General features: G+C 39.4%; 1 protein-coding gene across 2 annotated transcripts; it reads left to right on the top strand.

Moving 5' to 3' along the window:
- Positions 1-178: 178 nt before the first annotated feature.
- On the top strand, positions 179-18,857 carry HNRNPK (heterogeneous nuclear ribonucleoprotein K). Of its 2 annotated transcripts, none has more exons than XM_067316400.1 (16): positions 179-280; positions 3,001-3,080; positions 3,185-3,264; positions 4,176-4,273; positions 5,625-5,681; positions 7,158-7,201; positions 8,120-8,192; positions 8,785-8,898; positions 9,964-10,092; positions 10,625-10,932; positions 11,267-11,321; positions 14,756-14,806; positions 16,745-16,766; positions 16,844-16,926; positions 17,382-17,551; positions 18,400-18,857. In XM_067316400.1, the coding sequence occupies exons 3-16, from the start codon at positions 3,216-3,218 to the stop codon at positions 18,428-18,430; spliced, it is 1,284 nt and encodes a 427-aa protein (XP_067172501.1). In that variant the 5' UTR covers positions 179-280; positions 3,001-3,080; positions 3,185-3,215; the 3' UTR covers positions 18,431-18,857. The 2 variants fall into 2 exon arrangements, with proteins under 2 accessions (XP_067172501.1, XP_067172500.1); XM_067316399.1 differs by having other exon boundaries at positions 180-280; positions 18,339-18,857.
- Positions 18,858-19,924: the final 1,067 nt, after the last annotated feature.

Genomic DNA, 19,924 nt, shown 5'->3' with positions numbered 1-19,924 from the left:
CGGCTCCCACCACCGGCGGGTTGGGGGGGGCGGGGGGAGGGACCCTCCGCGCGCAACCCCCAAAAACCCCGCGCGCCCCAACGGCCAATGGGAGGCGCGTAGCAGCGCGCGCCCTCAAGCCTCGCGAGAGCTCCGCACAACCGGCGCTAGGCGGCGAGCGCAAGGCGGAGTTTTAGCAGACGCCATTTTCTCTTCCCGTGACGGAGGCCGCTCTCGCTCCGCTTTGCCGCCTCCCGCCGTCTCCGCCGCCGCCGCTCTCCTCGCGGCTCCCTCCCGGCAGGTAAAAAGGACACCCGGGCGGGCCGGGCCGGGGCGGCGCGGGGCGGATCGCGCTCCTCTCCTCTCCTCGCGGCGCCCAGGCCTGGCTCGCCGTGGCGCGCACGGAGGGCGGGGTGAAGCGGGGTCCGCCCCCGCCCTGATGGACAGCTCCCTCCGCCAACGGGGCGGCGGCGGACCCGCGCAGGGGGGAGGCGGCCGGGCCAATCGGCGGGCGGCGCTGGTGGCCGTGCGCGTCGGCGGCGGGGGCTGCTCCCCTTTCTCTCGCATACGCGGTGGGGCCGGCGGCGGGCGCAGGTGAGCGCGGCCCGCGCGGACACGCAGCCGGCGGAGGCGAAGGAGGGGGCGGCGCGCGCGCGCGCTCGGGGAGGGGGGCCCGGGCTAGGCCTGGCGGGACCGGGGCGAGCGGAGCGGAGCTGCCATCGCGCCCCTCTGGGCGGTGCGGCGGGCCTGCTCGGCCCCTGCCGCGGGGCTCCAGCCCGCTGGGCGCCGCCGCCGCGGCTCGGGGCGCCCGCGGGCTTCCGCAGGGATAGCGGCGGGATCGAGGCCTTTTTTCTCCTCTTCCCTGCCGGTGGGGCGGCGGCGGAGTCGCGTAGGCGCGGGCACCTCAGCTGCGGAAGGCTGGTCGCTTCCTCGCGTACTGCGGAGCGACTGGGGGCAGCGTGCGGGCCGGAGGGGCGCCGCCCGTGCGGGGGGGAAGGCAGTGGGTGCCGCTGCCCGCCGCTGGTGCGGGCGCGGCGGCCGGTGCGGCGGAGGCCGGCAGCGCTAGCGGCTGCGCGCGTTGGGCGGGGGAGCGGCCGCCGCCGCCTCGGTGCGCCCGCCCTGGCAGCTCTGTGCCCGGGGCGAGCTGCGGGGAATTATGGCCGGAGGAGGGCGGGCGGGCGGCGCTCTGTGCTGCGGCCTGCGCGGAGGCGAGCGAGGCCGAGGTGGGAGGCGCCGCGGCGGAGCCTGCGTCTTTCGGGGCCATCGCGGCGGCGGCGGGGCCCCGCTGGCGGCAGGGCCGTTGCGCCCGGCCAGCCGCGCAGGGGCTCCGGGGCGAAGGCCGCCTTTGTGTCTCCCCAGGCGAAGGGGGGTAAAATCTTCTTGTGACCGCGTGGTGGTGGCGGCTTTTCCGCTCCCGGCTCCGCCTAGCAGCGGGCAGGCGCCATTACAGCGGCCGCCATTTCTGCTGATCGCCGCCGCCGGCGAGGCGCGGCGCCGCTGCGGGTTGTGTAACGCCGCCCTTCCCCCCACCCGCTGCCGGGCCGGGCGGCTGCGGCGGGGGCCGCGCGAGGGGCAACGCCGGACAGCGGGGGTTGCTGCGCTGCCGCAGAAGAGGAGCGGAGCGGGGGGCGCGCCGGCGGCTGCCAGCCCTTCCCTCGTTTCCGTGGGCGCTGGTGCTGCGCTGTTCCTTCCGTGGCCGCTTTGGCCTTTCGGGGCTTCCAAAAGCGTTGCATTAGCCAGCCCCGCAGGCTCGATTTACGCAGCAGAGCACAGTGACTAACGGAGAGCGCCTTCCATACGTATGACTAAGGGGGATTTGAAGGGGACATAAGCCTGTTATAGTATATTACATTTCTTCCACCGCAGCTCTGAGCTTATTGGGAGGGTCGGAAATAGAATAACCAGGGTCTGAAAGGCCTTGTGCGATCTTCCTCTTACGCCCTCACCCCAATAACAGCATTTTGGCAAAGTCTGTTTGAGACTTGGCTACGCTTAAAGCATTAGCTCACATCGGGTGTCTGGAAATACCAGCGTGTGCTGGGAAGGCAGTCAAATAGCCGCGGCTGGTGCCTACAGGCAGTGGCTGCTGTTAGCCTGCACAAACAGAGCAACTGTTAATTAACAGCTGGTTCAGAGGATATTTAAAAAGCTTAATGTATCTCATTTTTTCTTCTTGGATTTGCAAGCAAGTTTTCACCTTTTGTTTAGGCTGTGGAACTTAAGGCAATAAAATTCAAAGTCGAGGGGGGGAAACTAGCATTCTTTGTTGGGTTGTATTTGTCTGTAGAAATGTGTGCTTGAAGAGAATAATATACCAAATTGTTTCTTCTGCCTGGAATTCTAATATGACTTACAAGTATTCTCAGATGAACTTAAAAATCGCAAATGAGATGCCTGTTTCACCAAATCAGAAGGAAGTTCATTTGCTTTTGAGGTTCTTGGTGCATCTGTGGAGAGGATTATATGTAACCAGACTCTGGTATTTTCAGCAGGATTTTTCTAAAAGGTGGCTTGTGCATAATTTGTCTTTTGTTCAGCTGTTATAGTTGAATGGAGGTGTACTAAAATGTCTGTTAGTAAGTTGATACAGAATTTGTAAAAATAGTGCTGGCAGTTATCATACTTGGACTTTTTTTAGACTAAATTGTTTAAAACTAAACAATCGGAGCAGACTGAAATGGTGCCTTTTAAAAAGAAAGTCCAAAACATGCATTACATGCTGTGATAGGAACTGGATACTTGCTCACTTTAAATATCTGAAAATCAGTTTCAGTAAATGTGAATATTTTAAAACTAGCAAATACCTGAAAACTAAGTAGTCCAGAATAATTCAGATATGGTTGTTTAACTGTAAGTTTGACTGTTATTTCTCCTTAGTGATGTGTTTGGCCTTGTTACACTTTCTCTTTTATAAAGAAAAGCTTTGTAGCAAAAGCTCAGGACAAATCCCCTTCTTCTGCTATAGCAAGAATCAGAGCTGTAAGTGAACAGAGCTACAACTGATGTATGCTGTTTTCATAGGCTCCTGAAGCAATTGGCTGTTGGGTTTTGATCCCGCCCAGAAACACTTGAGTTTTGCTCTGGAAGGATATATAATACCGGTAAGTTCTAGAAGCAGACATTTCTTTCTGCTTTTTCCCTTTATTACAATGCACAGTTTGCTTTTTCACAAAATATATGTACTAGCTTTTTTATTCTGCAACAGGTTTTATCTGCCCACCTAAGAATAAAAGGTAATGGAGACTGAACAACAGGAGGAGACCTTTACCAACACAGAGACAAATGGTAAATTTTTTAAAGGACTATTTCTTTTGGAAATGACCATTCTGTATCTTAATGCTTCTGAAAAAGAAAATTTTTTTTAATGCTTTAACTGCATCAGATATGTTTATATCAGCAGTAGTTTTGCATTTAATCTTGCAATTTTTAATTATCCCCTGTGGTTATGCATGCTTTTGTATCATGAATGCATAATTTTTCTTTCAGGATATTTTAGATACAGCATAAGTAGCTGAAAGTTGCAGCTAAAGATTTGAAAATATTTAATAGCTAAATATTCAGTACTTGTCTGGACAGTGTCATCGTGGAAAAAATTACTGTCAGGCACACCTTACTACATTTTATTTATTGCAGTTTTTACACTGCAGGTGTAGATATATGTGAAATATCTCTAAATACTAACTTCATTTAAAAGCTTTTGGGGCATAATTAGTGAGGAAGTAAAGGCATTGGTATTAAGTTGATTAGTGCCAGTTTTTCAAAACAGTATTTGAAATGCAGCTTTCCTATTACTCCACCAGTATTTCAGTATTGGACAAACTACTTTTGAGCTTTTTGTCTGGAAGGTTTTTCCTAATTGTAAATTGTAAAAGAGACACTAGGTAGGTGATGCTGCGCTGCCTTAAACGGCGTGTTGTAAACTGGTTACTGGCTGAATGTGCAAAATTCTCCTTTAAAGTGCAGTTCATAAATTTTAAATGGGTTTTCAGTAATTAGTTGTTTTGTAGGCTGATGAAGTAAAAAACCTGTTTCTGTACTGTAGAATCTCAGAGTGGACGTCAAAAATTAGTGTTGGGCTAATAGGAAAGAATGCTTTATTAGAGATACAGTGCATAAGCTTGACATGCATTCCATTTTATCACAACTTAGAAAGTTAAATAAATGTTTGTGTTTCCCCCCTATGGACCTGTCTACAGGCAAACGTCCTGCAGAAGATATGGAAGAAGAACAAGCCTTCAAAAGATCTCGAAATACAGATGAAATGGTTGAATTGCGCATCCTGCTTCAGAGCAAAGTATGCTTTTTTTAATATCACCCTGCTACTGCTTAGGGCATTTTTTTAAGACAATGATGACAGTGTATTTTGGGGTGTATGTTTAGAAAGAGCATGTGCTTTATTTAATATAAAGCATTAGGAATACTTATATGTGTATTAATGGTAGAAGTGTCTTGCAATGGCATTATGTACAAGAATTTTTTTTTAGGTGTAAGTCTTTAATGGACTATGGGACTTTTTGATTTAAAAGATCTTGCTGAAAAAATAGAGCAACAGAGGTTATAAGCTGTTTCTCATATGTTTGAGTAGAAGATTGTTGTTTCGAGGGAAATGATTTTATGTTAGTCTCCGGCAAGCAAGCAGTTTAGAGAATGATCAGCTAATGATTGTGAATTGAATGTGAGAAGTAAGATGGCTTTTTCAGGTTTATATTATTTCTTCCTGACAGATCTAGTAAATCAGTTTGTATGTATCCACTGGAAGAAAAGTGGGAGTAACACTTAAGGGGTTGCAGTAGCTTCATAGACTAGTTTAAATTATCACAGTAAAGTAACTATTTATGAATTTGTTCTAGTGTTTCTAGTTGTTACTGATGAACTTGGTTTTGCTGTGTCTAAAGTCATTCAGTCTTTTGTGTTGGGATGGGGAGTGTTATCTTAACTCTGCACGGTATTTCTGACAAATAGTCAGGTTATGTGGAGTGTTGCAAAATGTTCGCATGTTGTTAGAATCATGTATGGCCTGCATAATAAAAGCCATAGTTTATCATATAGTCCTTAAAATAACCTGGTAAAAATGCAGTTTTAAAATTACTGTTCTTAAATATCTGCCAGTTTGTTCCTGTTGATTTTGTAAACTTGAGATTAGTGACTGTTTATATTGGCCTTAACATTTTCAGACTGTACCGATCTGTGAGGTCAGTTGAGATACATAGATATAATCCAGAAGCAGTGCTTGAAATTATCAAGAAGCATTCAGAGTGGGAAAGTGAAGTTTGCAAACATTTTAAAACAAAGAAAGATAAATCATTCACTTATGTAACCTGTGGAATCCCGTAAGATACTTTTTCAAAGTCATATTCCAATATGAGATTGTTTTAACACAGGCAGAATTGCCTAGCAACTTAAATTTGGAATTGAAATAATATAAGTTGCAAAATTGAATATATTTATCTCTTTCCTATGTTCAGTGGCAAGAGCTGTTTTGGCTAATTTAATGTGAACTTTTCACAAGCAAAACGCTCCCTCTCTCCTGGCACAATGCATTGCAGGAGATAATGCAGAAATAGATACATCATTCTTAGTCTTCAGTTCAGAAACATAGGCTGTGCTATGTTGGCATAACATAACTTCTGAAAACTGTGTTTCAGAATGCTGGAGCAGTGATTGGAAAAGGTGGCAAAAATATTAAGGCACTTCGTACAGACGTGAGTATATATGAGTTTGAACTAATTTAACACCAATTCTTTCAGAGCTCTACGTTGAAAACTTGATTGCGTGCATTTCTAGAAATTGAGGAATTCAACTCTAGGCATCAGTAGTCTAGTTACAAGCCATTTTTAATAATTGTTAGAGTAGATAACTTAGTTTTTCAGTTTATATTGTAATTAAAACCCAGCTTGAGTCATGTGGGAGGAGAGGTTTATATTAAACCTCTTTGCTTTCTAAAAGGATTTCACTAAATTATACACTTCAAGTGAGTTAACGTCTTAATTAGAAATATTGACAAAGCTTAAAACCCTTAATTGTACCATTTCCCATATGTGTGAATCAATTATAGTACTACTAAAACCATTGCAGGTGGCTGGCTTAAACCAGTGATAGAGAAATTCTTTAACTTTCTTTAAAAAACAAACAAAACTGTCCATCTGTTCTTTCTCCAATAGCTTGCACATGAAACACAAAAACATTAATGTTAAGGTTGCATGATTTAAATATGGGTATAGAACAGTAAAGAAACATTCTTTTACTTGGAAGCATTTTTAAATGGTCGTGACTTACTTACCTATTCACATTTTATATGACCCATTTTATATGGGTTGACTCTTGTGATTAGACACATGTTCAGCGTTAATGTTATGTATTTATAAAACTTGGCAGTGCTTCTTAAATTCCATTTGTTTACTCTCCTGTACTTAACATCAGCTACGATTTCAGCAATTTTTCAAGCAATACTCTGTTCAACACAATATTTGGTAATATATCATTACACAGTCAGTTCCAACTAAGTTCATAAACTATAGCAAGTCTAGAATTGAGGATTAAGTTGAAATGGTCAGGAATCATACATACACTCACTTACTTTGGCAGCTAGGGTTTTTTTTGTTTGTTTTTTTTTTGTTTTTTTAAGTAAATAAAAGAATCACCTAAGTCCAGATATTTTAGACTGGTCTGGAACTTTCCCGATTTGCCCAAGGTTTTTGTCATACGGATCTCAACAGGTTTTGTGTCTGCCCTCATGAGCCAGCCTGCTACTGAAACATCGTATGTTAAAAGTAAAAGTAGTTTGGTCAAATCAAGTAATTCACTTTTAAGGTCCATTCTGTTAAGCCACAGTCGATGTAGCAATCCGTTATTGTGTTAGTCTTCAGAACAACTTAAGCTTGTTTCATTAATTGAGAGTAATGAGTATAGTTTGTATTAAATTAAAATTTATTGCTTTTCCCCCTTTTCCCTCTCCTTGTTTTTTTGGCCATATATCTCCGTTGCCCATGTACTGGATCGACTTGCCCCTGCGTTGCCCACCATGACGTTGGCCCATCCGCCCCTGAACGCCCATGTGAAAACCCTGGTTGGCTATGCCCAAAAATGTGCTCGTTGCCAAACGGGTACCATACTTGACAACTTCCGATTGAATACCCATGCCCAATGCCAACATCCACGAACGCCAATGACCAATGCAGTACAATGCCAGTGTTTCAGTCCCAGACAGCAGTGGCCCCGAGCGGTATGTCCCAACAGTTTATGCCTCACTGCCTGATTAGAAAGAGAGAAATGTATTTTATTACCTGCCTTTTATATAATTAAATAGTATCCCCTTATAGACGGTGTATTGTTTTTTTTCAAGTTTTCTGTCTTATTTTCCCCATTAAGTCTTTTTGTCACTGAACTTTTACGTGAGTTGCCCACCCAAACAATCCACTAATTTTATTTCAATGGAAGGAGCACAGCTTCAAGTGTTGCATATTCGCTGCATTGTAAATCAAATTGTTTCAAAATAGTCTCTCGCTCTGTCTTTGTGGCCCACCTTGCTCCCCCCCCCCCAAACATTTGCCTGTTCATAATTATTTCTGATGAAATGCTAACTCTGGTTCACTTTTCTTCACTTCTCATTTGTGTTGTCTTTTTTTTGTCTTGCATTTGTATCTGTTTTCTTGCGGAGCCCATTAGTAATCTAATTTCTAACTGGTCTCATAACCTTACTCCAAATATAATGTTCACCACTTGCATATCCCCACTTTTTCTGCGAGAAGGTGTGCCAGTTTTACCAATGTAATAGCGAGGGTATCCTAAATTAGTGGTGGCGGGGAACATGAATATTCACTTCTACTTTCAGTTCTGCGTCAGTTTCTTGCCCACTTAATCTGAGCCCTTCCAAAGCCCATTCTCTCTTTCTCTTTCTCTCTCTCTCTCTGCAAGACCTACCTAATCTTAAATTTATCATGCATATATATTGGGCGTAAACAAAGATGCATGTGTTGTAAATTCAGTTAACAGGCTTACTTTAAATGGGGAATATTAATTGTAAGTTCTTCTGTGTAGTAAATTTTGTTAAAATTTTGTGCTTGATTATGAATACAAAACTTACTTCCACTTCTTCTTTTCCACCTTCTCCATATTATCTGGCACTTACGGTCTCTGACAGCATCTTGAGTATAAGTGCAGATATAGAGACAATTGGAGAAATCTTGAAGAAGATTATCCCTACTTTGGAAGAGGTATGTGTCTCAGGTTTGTTTCTTCTTCAGAGGTACAAGTTCAGCCTTTAAAACAAAATGATTCTAGATGATTCCATGCTATGTTATTATGTTACATCAGAAAATAAAAGCGGCCTGTTTTTTTTCTAAGAGAGGCCTGAAGCTCTCAAACTTTGTTGGTATTCTGTTCTTTGTAGAGGATGGAGACAGTCTCTGCATACTAAATTTAATGTTTAGAACAGTCTTCTCCCCTTCAAAACACCTGTCTCCTGACTTATTTATGCCCAAGTTCTGTGTGGCTGTATTGTAATTTGTATCGTGTCTTGGCTTTGTTTAAAAAAAAAAAAAAAAAAAGTGTGCTGCGCTGATATCTTCTTAAGTTTGTATAGAAAGTTATGCAGTGTAATGAAAGAAATAGGGAAAGCTAATTTGACATTACTTCACTTTGAGGCAAGGTGTGTAAGTAGTTGTGATTCTATCATAGCAAGTACGGAATTACAGTTCAGCAACAAATTCGGTCATAACATAGTGTTTGGGGAAGAAAAAAAACTCTGTTTTAAATATTTTCTGGGAATAATATTTTAATCTTTATTTGTATGAATCTTACTTACAGTATCAACACTACAAAGGCAGTGACTTTGACTGCGAATTAAGACTTCTGATTCACCAAAGTCTGGCAGGAGGAATTATTGGTGTCAAGGGTGCTAAAATCAAAGAACTCCGAGAGGTATTGTTTCCTATTCTTTTTAGATTTGGCTTTTGTTGTATGAACAGCTTAGTGTTTTGTGTTCATAAGCAGCAAGTGTTGGTATCTTCTGTGCAATAATTCCTTCACAACATACTTCATATGTGGTTTCTGTGTACTGATGTCAATCTGAGTTGCTTATTGCCACTTTCTTGCAAACCCTCAGAAATAAAGTGGCTGTTGGTGATGGAGGACTTCTCATCAAGCTTTTAAGCGCATTAGCAGTAGAACAATCTGTGTAGAGAAAAGATTTGATTTCATTTAATTAAAACAGCATTCATCACTCTTTTTGGAATGAACTACTGGATAGACTAGGTTTATTGGTGTGAAAGACATGCAGCAGTTCAGGGTGGACATATCTCCATGAACTCCTAAGATGATAAGTTCATAGATATTTGAATTTTTCTATAAAAGGGCAGAATGTTCAAAAAAATTTTCTACCTCTTCAAAGGTGGATATAATCATTATCATTATTTTCTATCAGTGGAGGAATAAGGTTATGTTCTAAAAAGCTAGTAGTCTCTCTGAATCTAGAGAGTTGTTTTCTGTCTTTTCCCTGGCATTGTATCAAGGGCAATTTCAGGTCAATTTAGGTGTAAGCTGTTCTCTTTGAGTTGGGGGAGGTAAGATGACTAGACATAATTCTAGCAACATCATTGTTTTGCATCCAGAGTATGTTTTTACGGCATGTGAAGGTTAATATATCCTGTGAGCTCACAATGGATATGTGGGTTTTTTTGCTAATACTTAATTGAATGACAGTATAGATGAGCCATAATTGAAAGATCAGAAATTAAATGTTTTTCCTTTTCACTAGCATTTCATACAAAATGATGTCATTACAGATCTTTAAAAGATAATCTGCTAAAATTAAATTTGTTGTGAGAACTCGGAAGCAAGCATGCAGTTGAAATGACTGAGTTGAATAGTCTAGTTTTATTGTTTCTTTAAAGGTGTTTTAATGTCTATTACCCTTTTTGTTTCAGTAGGTTTATAAAGTTGTTTAAAATACAAGTATTTGAAAATCTTGAGCTTTTTCTTCAACAGAACACTCAGACCACCATTAAGCTCTTCCAGGAGTGTTGCCCTCATTCCACTGACAGAGTGGTGCTTATTGGAGGAAAGCCGGATAGAGTTGTGGAATGTATCAAGATTATCCTGGATCTTATCTCTGAGGTAATGTATGTTAAATAAGTTTGATCTATTCTTTCATTGGCCTTCATGGAAGTTAAGGGATGATTTGGATGGAAAATCATGTCTTTCCATATTTATTTTGAATTTAGGACCTCTTACTTCTGCATAACAAAGTGTTGGACTGTTAGCAGCCATTGAAATTATTCCTGTGTTCTGGAATTGGGATGCACATTATGGGAGAGGAAAATGATTTTTGGTACAAGTGAGCCATTATTTGTGCTTTGCATATCATTAAGATGAGAAGTTAAAATTGGAGAGGAACGGATGCAAATTTAAATGCCACTGATCAGTAACAGGATTTTATCATAGTGAAAATCATAGAAAGCCCATCACCATCTCTGTTGGATAAAATTATAACTTTTCTGACTACTGGTGTTAAATTAAGAATTGTAACTTGTTCAGAATGTATAAATTCATATAAATATGTTAATATATTAACTCAATTAAATATGCTAACTGTTAACAGTCAGTGCTAACTCAGGGAGGGATTTGTTTTTTGTTTTGATTGTTTTAGTCTCCAATTAAAGGACGGGCCCAGCCTTACGATCCCAATTTCTATGATGAAACGTATGACTATGGTGGCTTCACAATGATGTTTGATGATAGAAGGGGACGTCCTGTAGGCTTTCCAATGCGTGGAAGAGGAGGTTTTGATAGAATGCCTCCTGGTCGTGGTGGACGACCTATGCCTCCGTCAAGAAGAGACTATGATGATATGAGCCCTCGCAGAGGACCTCCACCACCTCCCCCAGGTCGTGGGGGCAGAGGTGGCAGCAGAGCTCGTAATCTTCCTCTTCCTCCTCCACCACCTCCTCGTGGCGGGTGAGTTGTTGCATAAATACATGGTGTGAAACTTGAATAGAATTTGTTGAATTATGTTTGTGTTTCACACTTCCATGTTGGTAGTGATTATGCAGAATCAAGGGTTTATTGCACCAGCCTATTTTGAAAAATATTTTAATTGAATTATTTGCTGTACTGTAGCAGTCTACGAGAACTGTAGTCGATAGTTCTTTGTTTTTTGTAATGTTATTTGAAACTTGGCTAAAGCAGTCAGAATTTGAGTTTTGTGTTATAGACTAGTTTGTATACTCTAAATCATATTTTCATATTCATGATTTACAGAAGTGATGTACTGCTGCTTTTCTCATTTTAGAGATCTTATGTCTTATGACCGAAGGGGCAGACCTGGAGACCGTTATGATGGAATGGTAGGAATTTAAAATTCATACTGTTTTATTTGATGAACACAGTTAGGACTTTGACTGTCTGAAGAAACTTGAGTCCATGTATTTGAATATGGGACATGTGTGCATCTGACAAATTCTGATATTATCAAAGTGTTTTAGATGGTCCTTCCTGATGAGGAATGTTTGGAGTGTGAAGAGTCATTTGGGGTGTAAAGGGTATCTGGGGTGTGATGTGCTCCAGTGTCTTTCTTTTCCTCCTACCATCAACAATGGTATAGAAAGTTAGACTGTGCTCTACCCTGCAGATTTAATTGCGCTGACCTTTTAGGGTTGTGTGTGTGGTTTTTTTGTTGTTTTAGTGATGTCAGAAATAGGAATTGGGAGGCTTTTCAAGTCAAGAAAATAAATCGGAACAATCTTCTCTTAAATTCTGCTAACAAGACAGTCTTTGATTCAGGCAAGCATTCTTAATGTATCTATTAGAAAACTTGAATAGTATCTTTGTAGATCTCTAGTTGGTCTGGCAGATTGTTGCTTTTTCAAACCAGTTCTGCCTATTTTACTGATTTCTATGTTTGCAAAAGAATCTACTGTGATTCCAAATGTTTTTGGAGACAGGGCCACTGATAAGTTGATGATATCATTGAATATATCCTATTTGAATGCTAACTGTTGTTGAGGAAACAAATTTCATAAGATACGGAAACCTAAAAAGCATTAAAAGTACTCTTCCATTGTATACCCTGAAATGCATTTTTCCAGTGGTCATCTGCTGTAGTACTAGACTCCTCTTTCCTGGGAATAGAAATCACAGGTATCAAGAAGTTAAAAATCTGGGGTAACAAACTTTGTTTCTCCTCTGGCTCTGTTTGGTACTTTACTTAAAATGACAGATGAGACGATATAATTTTTGTGGATGGAAGGGAAAGGAATAGAGAGGAGCTGTGAACTGGACTACCTAAACAAGCTTTACACTTTGCCTCCATCTGGGAGGAAAACTTGCGGGAAGTAGGTGTTACAGGAGGATCAAAATTGGCCCACCAGAAATTTGTCAGAAATATTGAAAGGAAAGACTTAAAATTGCAATCCTTTTGGACTCTGTCTAACCTGACTTTTATCAGGTTGATTTTTGGCTTTTTTGACATGAGTTTCTACAAGTAAGTATAATCATCATTGCCAGTTTTCTGTGTTCCAGTAAGCAATTTTTTCCTCATTACAGTGGAATTGCTCTTGGCTTTGGATGTGTTATACCAGAGTTTCATAGCCTATCTAAACTGAGGACTGCTTCCCAACATAGACTGTATTTAATGTCTAGCTTTAGTTAGCCATAATCCCAGTATCCTTAATTGTATAAGCATATTGGAAGTTCTCATATGGATTGTGAGGCTGAACCTGGAAGTGTGGTGCTAGAAACATAAGGTCTTCTGATGCTGCTGTTCGTTTCATATAGAAAACACTTAATGCGTGGGAAAGGCTGGTTTCAAAGAGCAGGAATACTATTTTATGTGGATGTATTAAAAACCAAGATCTTCTGTGCAGACCAAGATCTAGGTCTTAGATGTTGAATGTGCAGAAATCCTCACTTCCTGCTAGTTCTTCTTTCTGCTAGAGATAGAAAGATTCAGTAGTTCAAGACTGGATGCTGAACCTTGAATTTTCTGGAATTTCTGAGATACAAGAATATTGACAGCCTTGTAGATTTTAAGTGGGAGAAAAAAAAATTTGAATTAAAAAAAATAAAATTAATTCATCTTGTCCGTATAATGTCCCTGCATAACAAAATAGTTGTCCCTTAGTCTGGTTTACAGTTGTAACTGGGCACTACTAGTTATAAGAGTTCACTTGGGTTATAGTCTCTTTTCTGAAGCTGTTTCCTAAAGGAGAGACAGGCACTGTTTCTCTGTTACAGAACTGTGTTTCAGGTTGTAACAACTCCAGATCAAATGCTTGTGGACATTTTGATAGTTGAGAAAACCTGACTGTCTGCGTTCCTGCTATTTCTAAGCACCCTTTGGCACAGGAGTGTTCAGATATATAAACATGCACATATGAAAACAAGAAAGTGGACAAGCATTAAAAAATACCCTTTTCTTTTTTTCTTTCTTTTTTTTTTTTTGAACTGGCCAATTTCTAGTGTTTCCAAAGTATTTTTAAATTGGAGTTAATTGAGAAGTAAATTAGAATGTCTGTTTAAAGTGGAGTGTATATTCAGACTTCTAATCTGTCTTCTTATTCAAATGCTTCCCAGTTCTTAATACTTTTAACATATTTTTTTATATATATATATATATATATATATGTGCACATATGTGTCTTTGTGTATAAACACTTCAACAGAGGTATGCACATACAGAATGTAGAATGTATTTCATATTTAAGAGATTTGACATTAAAAAGCATGTAAGAAATCAGTAACAGGAAAATCTTTGACAACTTTTGTATTTATCAGTTTAAATACTGAAAGAAATTAACAAAACTTTACTCTTCTAGCTAGGCTAGTGCCTCAAAAAAGAGGGAAAGTTATAACAATTTGCTGCCATCACTTAGGATGGCATGCATCTTCTTTCATTAGATGTAAAAGTTTAATATAATTCTTGTTAAGGCTGTGTTTGTTGCCTTATTCAGCCAGTGTTTCATTTGATTTCCATTTTAGTGCCAGTAATAGCTAGCACAAATGAGTCTGTAGAGTACCAATGAGCTTTTATATTTTAGTGGGCTGTTCATGTTCTGTTTCACATTTATTTTTAATCTTGCAAAGGCCTTTGCCTCTTAAAGTGGATTTTACAAATTATATTTTTATAATTGTCTGCTGACTTTTTTTCAGCATTTGTTTTAGAATTGTGAAGGAAAGAAATTCTAAATATCACTTTTTTAATGTAATTAGATTGTTAGCTAGTTCTTGACTACATGATGTATATGGAAATTAACTAATAGAACATGATAAGCCATGTCCTTCCTACTTGATCTGCTGTTGATGTAGAGATAATGACTCATTCTAGTCTTTCTAAATGTTCTTAAAAAAAAAAAAGAAAAAAAAAAAGAAAAAAGAGAAATAAAAGGTTTTGATACCTATGGGTAATATCTTTTGGTAAATGGTACTTCTTTAGCACTTAAAGGTCTTTGGGGAAAAAAACAAAGCTATTTAAACTTTGCCCTACCCTTATTTGTCTGACACTCTTTGCAAGAGGAAAATCTGTTCATGCTACAGAAAGAGGGAAGAAATTGATGTGATCAATTAGTGATGTGATCACCCATCCAGTGAAAGTAAAAGTGAGTGAATCTTGTCACTGGTCTATATTATGTACTTTTGAGTCTCTGTAGTAGATTAGGTGTTAAGGAAAATATTTCTCTGTATGTATGTGTTTGCTTGCAATGCAAAGTTACTTGTAAGCCTTTGAGATGGACTTAATTTGGATTCATTTCCTCTTTTCCTCATGTCATGTTGTGGCTGGAAGATGATGCAGTGTCATGTGGATGCCTGTGATGACATGCAGCCACCAGAATTGGTGAGTGTGTTCATCCTTTTATTTGACTGGTTTAATAGTTCATTGTGAGAAAATAACTTAATTGATTTGGTTTAGTTAATAACTGGAAGTACTTAACCTTGAGTTTAGTGAGTGGCAACTTGTGACTATTGAAAATCCATAAAGCTGTCCTTCTGATTCAGAGTATTGGCAGTTTATATCCTAACAGTGTGACCTGTGCAGGTAGTTAACGTTCCACAAGGAGCGGCACAGCTAAAGGAGAGGAGCTTTTCTGTTATATTGCCTCTTGTGTACCCCATTTTAGTGCTCTGAATTGTAACTGTCACTGTAACTCATCCTTTTTGATAGTGCTGGTGGTGCTTGCATTTAGAATATATATTTTGTGTTAACTTCTTCACGTTGTGTTTTCTTGTGTTACGAACATGGAACTTTAAAAATAGGTCTTTGCTTATAGTTATGGATAAACACAAATCAGTCCAATCAAATGCAATACTTTTAAAATACAGAGATAGATAATGCAGAATAGTTTATCAAATTCCTTACTTCTGAGGGGTCTTAGGAAGGAAAGTTTGAAGGGGCTGGTCAATTGTTTATGTGGTGTAGAAGATGGCAAAGTGCTGCCAAATATTAAACATCAGTTCCTAGCTTACATAAATACTGTAGCTGTAATTATTTTAGTCATCTCCTGTTAAATTCATTTGCTATTCTGTAGTCTGGGGAGGAGAACCAGGAAATAAAGGAAAGGAATGTTCATTAAAACAGATAAGCCCAAAAAAAATTCTGTGCAAAAACATCAGCAGAAATAATTGTGTGTTTGTATAAAATATGCAGCTCTGATCAGCCTCTGAATTAAGTCCTAAGCAGTGTCCTTCATTCTGTATTTTGCACTCCACTACACGTTCTATTATGCTGTATTACAATCTCTATTGCTAAGCAACATGATTACACAACACAGGTTGCTTAGAAACAGATGATCAGCTGAACACTTTGGTCTGAATAGCATCCATTTTGATGTTGTTCCAAAAAGGTAGAAGGTAGTTTAGGTTAGGTGTTTTTGGTGGGGGGAGGGAGAGTTATTACATTACTATCTCTGCAGACAAGTAATTCACATAGGTTCCTGCATTTCTGAAGTTAGTGATTATGTTTAAGTTGAATTCTGGAACAGTCTGCACATCTATTTTCTACTTCCATAGGAAGGTATAAAAATGGGGTTTTGTGCGTTTAGAAGGCATTAGAGCAAATTAAGCACTTGATATCAAGTACCAGTCTACAAATTCTAAAAATAAAAGCAGCTAGGAGTGCTGCATTGCAGTGATTTGGATTTGATATATGGTAGTTTTAGCAGAATGACAGTAATGCATGTCATGATTGTCTTGTGTAAGATGCAAAGGAGGATTGTAGCATAATCTGTATGGAGAGTTCAATTACTAAAGTATTCTTGGAGTCAGCTTGGTTTTTCATCGAGATACAGATGAAGTAGGAGTCCTGACAATTTATGGGGTAAATTTTTTGACCCAGAACTGAGGTTTCCATTTTTCCTGAGCTATACAGGTTGTAGTAATAAAGCTGAACTCTGATCTTCTGATTTGAGTGTTAGTTTAATTGGAGGGTCAAGAGTAGGGCAGTGTCAAGAGCTGTCCACCACCAGTAGGGTGACTTGATAAACTGGTATGGCTGGATCCTTAATGTTGTTTGGTGCCTTACTCTTAGAGGTTTTGACAGGACGGGATAAGAGGTCTATGAGATTTACCACCACCACCTTTGTTTCTGGTTGTTCTCTCCTCACAGAATGCCTTTGACACTTCTGTATTTATAGTAAGGCAGTTTGGAGGTTGGGGTATTTGCCTAAAATAGGCTCAAAGTTAACAGTATGGTACTTATGATGAAAACATTAATGAAGCATGGCTATTCGCTATTTAAGGTTTTTTTTTTCTCTCTCTCTCTCTTTTTCTCTTATAGTTTGAGGGTGGCTCTGGATATGGTAAGTTTTTATATAGAATTTTTACATGCACTTTGCTACTTAGTCATTAAAGGGCTTGATGCATACGTTTAAATCAGACTATTCTTATGCAGGGGGCCGTGGTTCATATGGAGATCTTGGTGGACCCATCATCACAACACAAGTAACAATTCCCAAAGATGTAAGTGAAGTTGATTTTTGCTTTCTTTGAGGGGGTGGAGGAGGGGGTGAGAAAAGGCTATTAAAAAAAAAAATAGACTACATAAGTAAATCATAACTATTTGGGGTGCTTGACAAGTACTTTTAATATAAAATAAGTATTTCTAAATCACCAATAGTCTATTCTTCAGCATGTTTATTTTGTGACTTTAGTGACACACTGAACAATCACATTAATTGTTAATATTGAATAATAGAGATGGTCTACATAGCTGCTTTTATGCAAACGAGCAGCTGGTTCTCCCAACTTTATACCACCTGTGTTTATACAATAAATATTGCAGAGGCTGTTTTGAGTATGTTCCCATTGAAGTTCTTAAAAATAAATTCATGGAAGCTACTTGAACACTATTGTGACGTCTGTAACTGCTTTTACAGAGAAAGTTGCATCAAAATATGCTTTGTTTTCTCTCCTAGTTGGCTGGATCTATTATTGGAAAGGGAGGCCAGAGAATCAAACAAATACGTCATGAGTCAGGAGCTTCGATCAAAATTGATGAACCATTAGAAGGCTCAGAAGATCGGATAATAACTATTACGGGAACACAGGACCAGATACAAAATGCACAGTATTTACTGCAGAACAGGCAAGTTGAAGCTTAATGCTGTCCTTGGTGTCAATTTTAAACTGACTTTTTTCCCTGCTACATTCTAAAGCTCTTCTGCGATGTAGTTTCTAGAAGGCAGGTTTTAAGTAGCTATTTGAACCTAACTTCTCCAGTTGGTAGTTCTGCCTTGATTCTCTTCTGTTCTCCATTCTAACTAAAATGAAGACGCCCTCAAAACTAATCTTGCTGGAAGACACCTTAACCGAGCAGTCCTCTCATTTCTCTGGTGAAAACTGCTGCAAAAAACTACTTGTAATAAATTACATAGAGCCTGTAGAAAATATAGAAGATTTCAGTGGATGTTGGTCTAGTTCTGTGTGGAAGACTAGTGATTTTGTTGTTTTTAGATAACTAAATTGACAACAAATCACAGTCTGCCATATGGCACAGGCCATGCCTCTACAGGACAAGTTGAAATCGATTGGTGCTGTTAATGCAGCATTTCACACCTTGCTGGCATTACTTTTGTCTTTTCTGCCAAATATTAACAGCTTCAGATTTATTTTGCTTAATTTTGCTTTATTAACATGTTGGCTGTCATAGCAATTCTTAATGTTTAACTTGAATGTTTGGCTTTAGACTACTAATATTTAAATATGCTTAAAATTGTCCTATACCTATATTATTAATTTTTAAAAATAATAGCTAATTACTTTTAAACATTTTAGGAGTTTGTAATTTAATCTTTAAGAATGTCATTGTGAATATTGATGCAAGATGTATGGTCAATCATTCTAATACATGCTTTTTTCTTTTTCTTTTATAGTGTGAAGCAGTATGCAGATGTTGAAGGATTCTAATGCAAGATTATTTTTTCTTTTTTATAGTGTGAAGCAGTATTCTGGAAAGTTTTTCTAAGACTAGTGAAGAACTGAAGGAGTCCTGCACCCTTTTTTTTTTATCTGCTTCTGTTTAAAAAGCCAACATTCCTCTGCTTCATAGGTGTTCTGCATTTGAGGTGTAGTGGAATCTTTGCTGTCCACCAGATGTAATGTTTTAGTTCCTTACAAATATTTGGGGGGAGGGAAAGGGCGCGCGAGACTAACATTGAAATTTTGAAACAGCAGCAGAGAGTGGATTTTATTTTTGTTCATTGTTGGTGGTAAATTGTAATGTTTCCTGTAACTATTGTGAACACCTTGCTTTATGTACACTGTATTTTTTTTGAAGGGGGGAGAATACTGGTAGTCCACATGTCCCTGGCATCCTTTAAGAGCAGTGTGCAGAATGTAATGCTCTTTTGTAAGAAACGTTTTATGATTTTTAAATAAATCTAGTGAACCTATTCTTGGTGGTCATTTTTTTTAGATATGCATAAGATAATGTCTAAAATGGATACACCCTCCCCCTCCCCCCCCCAACAAGATGCATAAATGAAAGTTGCTGTTAAGCTTGCTCTTCTGCTTCTTTGATATAAATGGAGTTAAATGTTCTTGGTAAATTAAAGAAACAGTGTGAAAACAATGGCTCAGCTTTGCTATTTGGGAAAAAAATGCAAAAATATTCATGCAAACGTGTAAAATTTGACTTTTTTGCAAGTGTTTGGCCCTCTTTGCAGTACATATATTATTGGTGACAGTATATAAATAAAGTATTTAAAAACTTTGTGATGTCACTGAGTTACAGTGGTAAAGTACACCTATTTCTAGGCAGCTTGCTTAATGCAAATAACTGTTAGAAAGGGCAGTTGGTGTACCATTAATGATTGAATTCTAGTTTTCAGAGATTCATTTGTATGAGGTAGAAATTCTTATGAATTGGCAAATTGACAGTATCTCACTCTGTAATTTGTTTTTCATTGTATACAGACTAAACTTGTTTGGTTTCCCTGTTGTATGTTGAATTCCATAGGAAATACTTGTGAGAAATTAAAAAAGATAGTAGCTCTGGATATCTCATGTAATACCTTGGCATTTGTATTTATAGTTTATAAGTTTTAATTTCACTTCCTAAATAAAAATAATTAAAAAATGCAAAAGAACCTTGCACATCTGGATGTGGTAGATCCAGAGTAAGAGTGGATTCTTTTACTGTTTTTATCGGTTCTCATATGCTCCTCAGCTCTTTCAGCCATATGGGGTAATGCCTGTCATAATAGACAGCTGTAACTACCATGTAATGGGAAGGGGCAAGGAGGTAAGAAACTATGATTAAATTGTTTTAAAGAGAAGAAGAAACAACTACTTTTGTCTACACGTGTAGAATTAGCACTTGCTTGGGAAAGGCAAGAACATAAGTTACAGGGAGAAATAATGTAGACAAAGGTGTCCGACAAAATGCAAATTATCTGAAGCAATGGCAGGAGCTTTTTCCGTGCAGTCGCCGGCGTGTACGCAAGGGGCTCGGGGCTGA

Source organism: Apteryx mantelli, chromosome Z (assembly GCF_036417845.1).
Source record: "Apteryx mantelli isolate bAptMan1 chromosome Z, bAptMan1.hap1, whole genome shotgun sequence".
In the NCBI taxonomy this organism is placed as follows: Eukaryota; Metazoa; Chordata; class Aves; order Apterygiformes; family Apterygidae; genus Apteryx; species Apteryx mantelli.
This window is presented reverse-complemented; position numbering and strand designations above follow the sequence as displayed.

What these genes read in the sequence shown, in the direction of transcription:
- HNRNPK (XM_067316399.1), top strand. Translation starts at nt 3,216, where the DNA reads ATGGAGACTGAACAACAGGAGGAGACCTTTACCAACACAGAGACAAAT. An exon ending in TCCTGGATCTTATCTCTGAG is followed by an intron (nt 10,093 to 10,624) that starts GTAATGTATGTT and finishes TGATTGTTTTAG; the next exon opens with TCTCCAATTAAAGGACGGGC. An exon ending in ACATGCAGCCACCAGAATTG is followed by an intron (nt 14,807 to 16,744) that starts GTGAGTGTGTTC and finishes TTTCTCTTATAG; the next exon opens with TTTGAGGGTGGCTCTGGATA.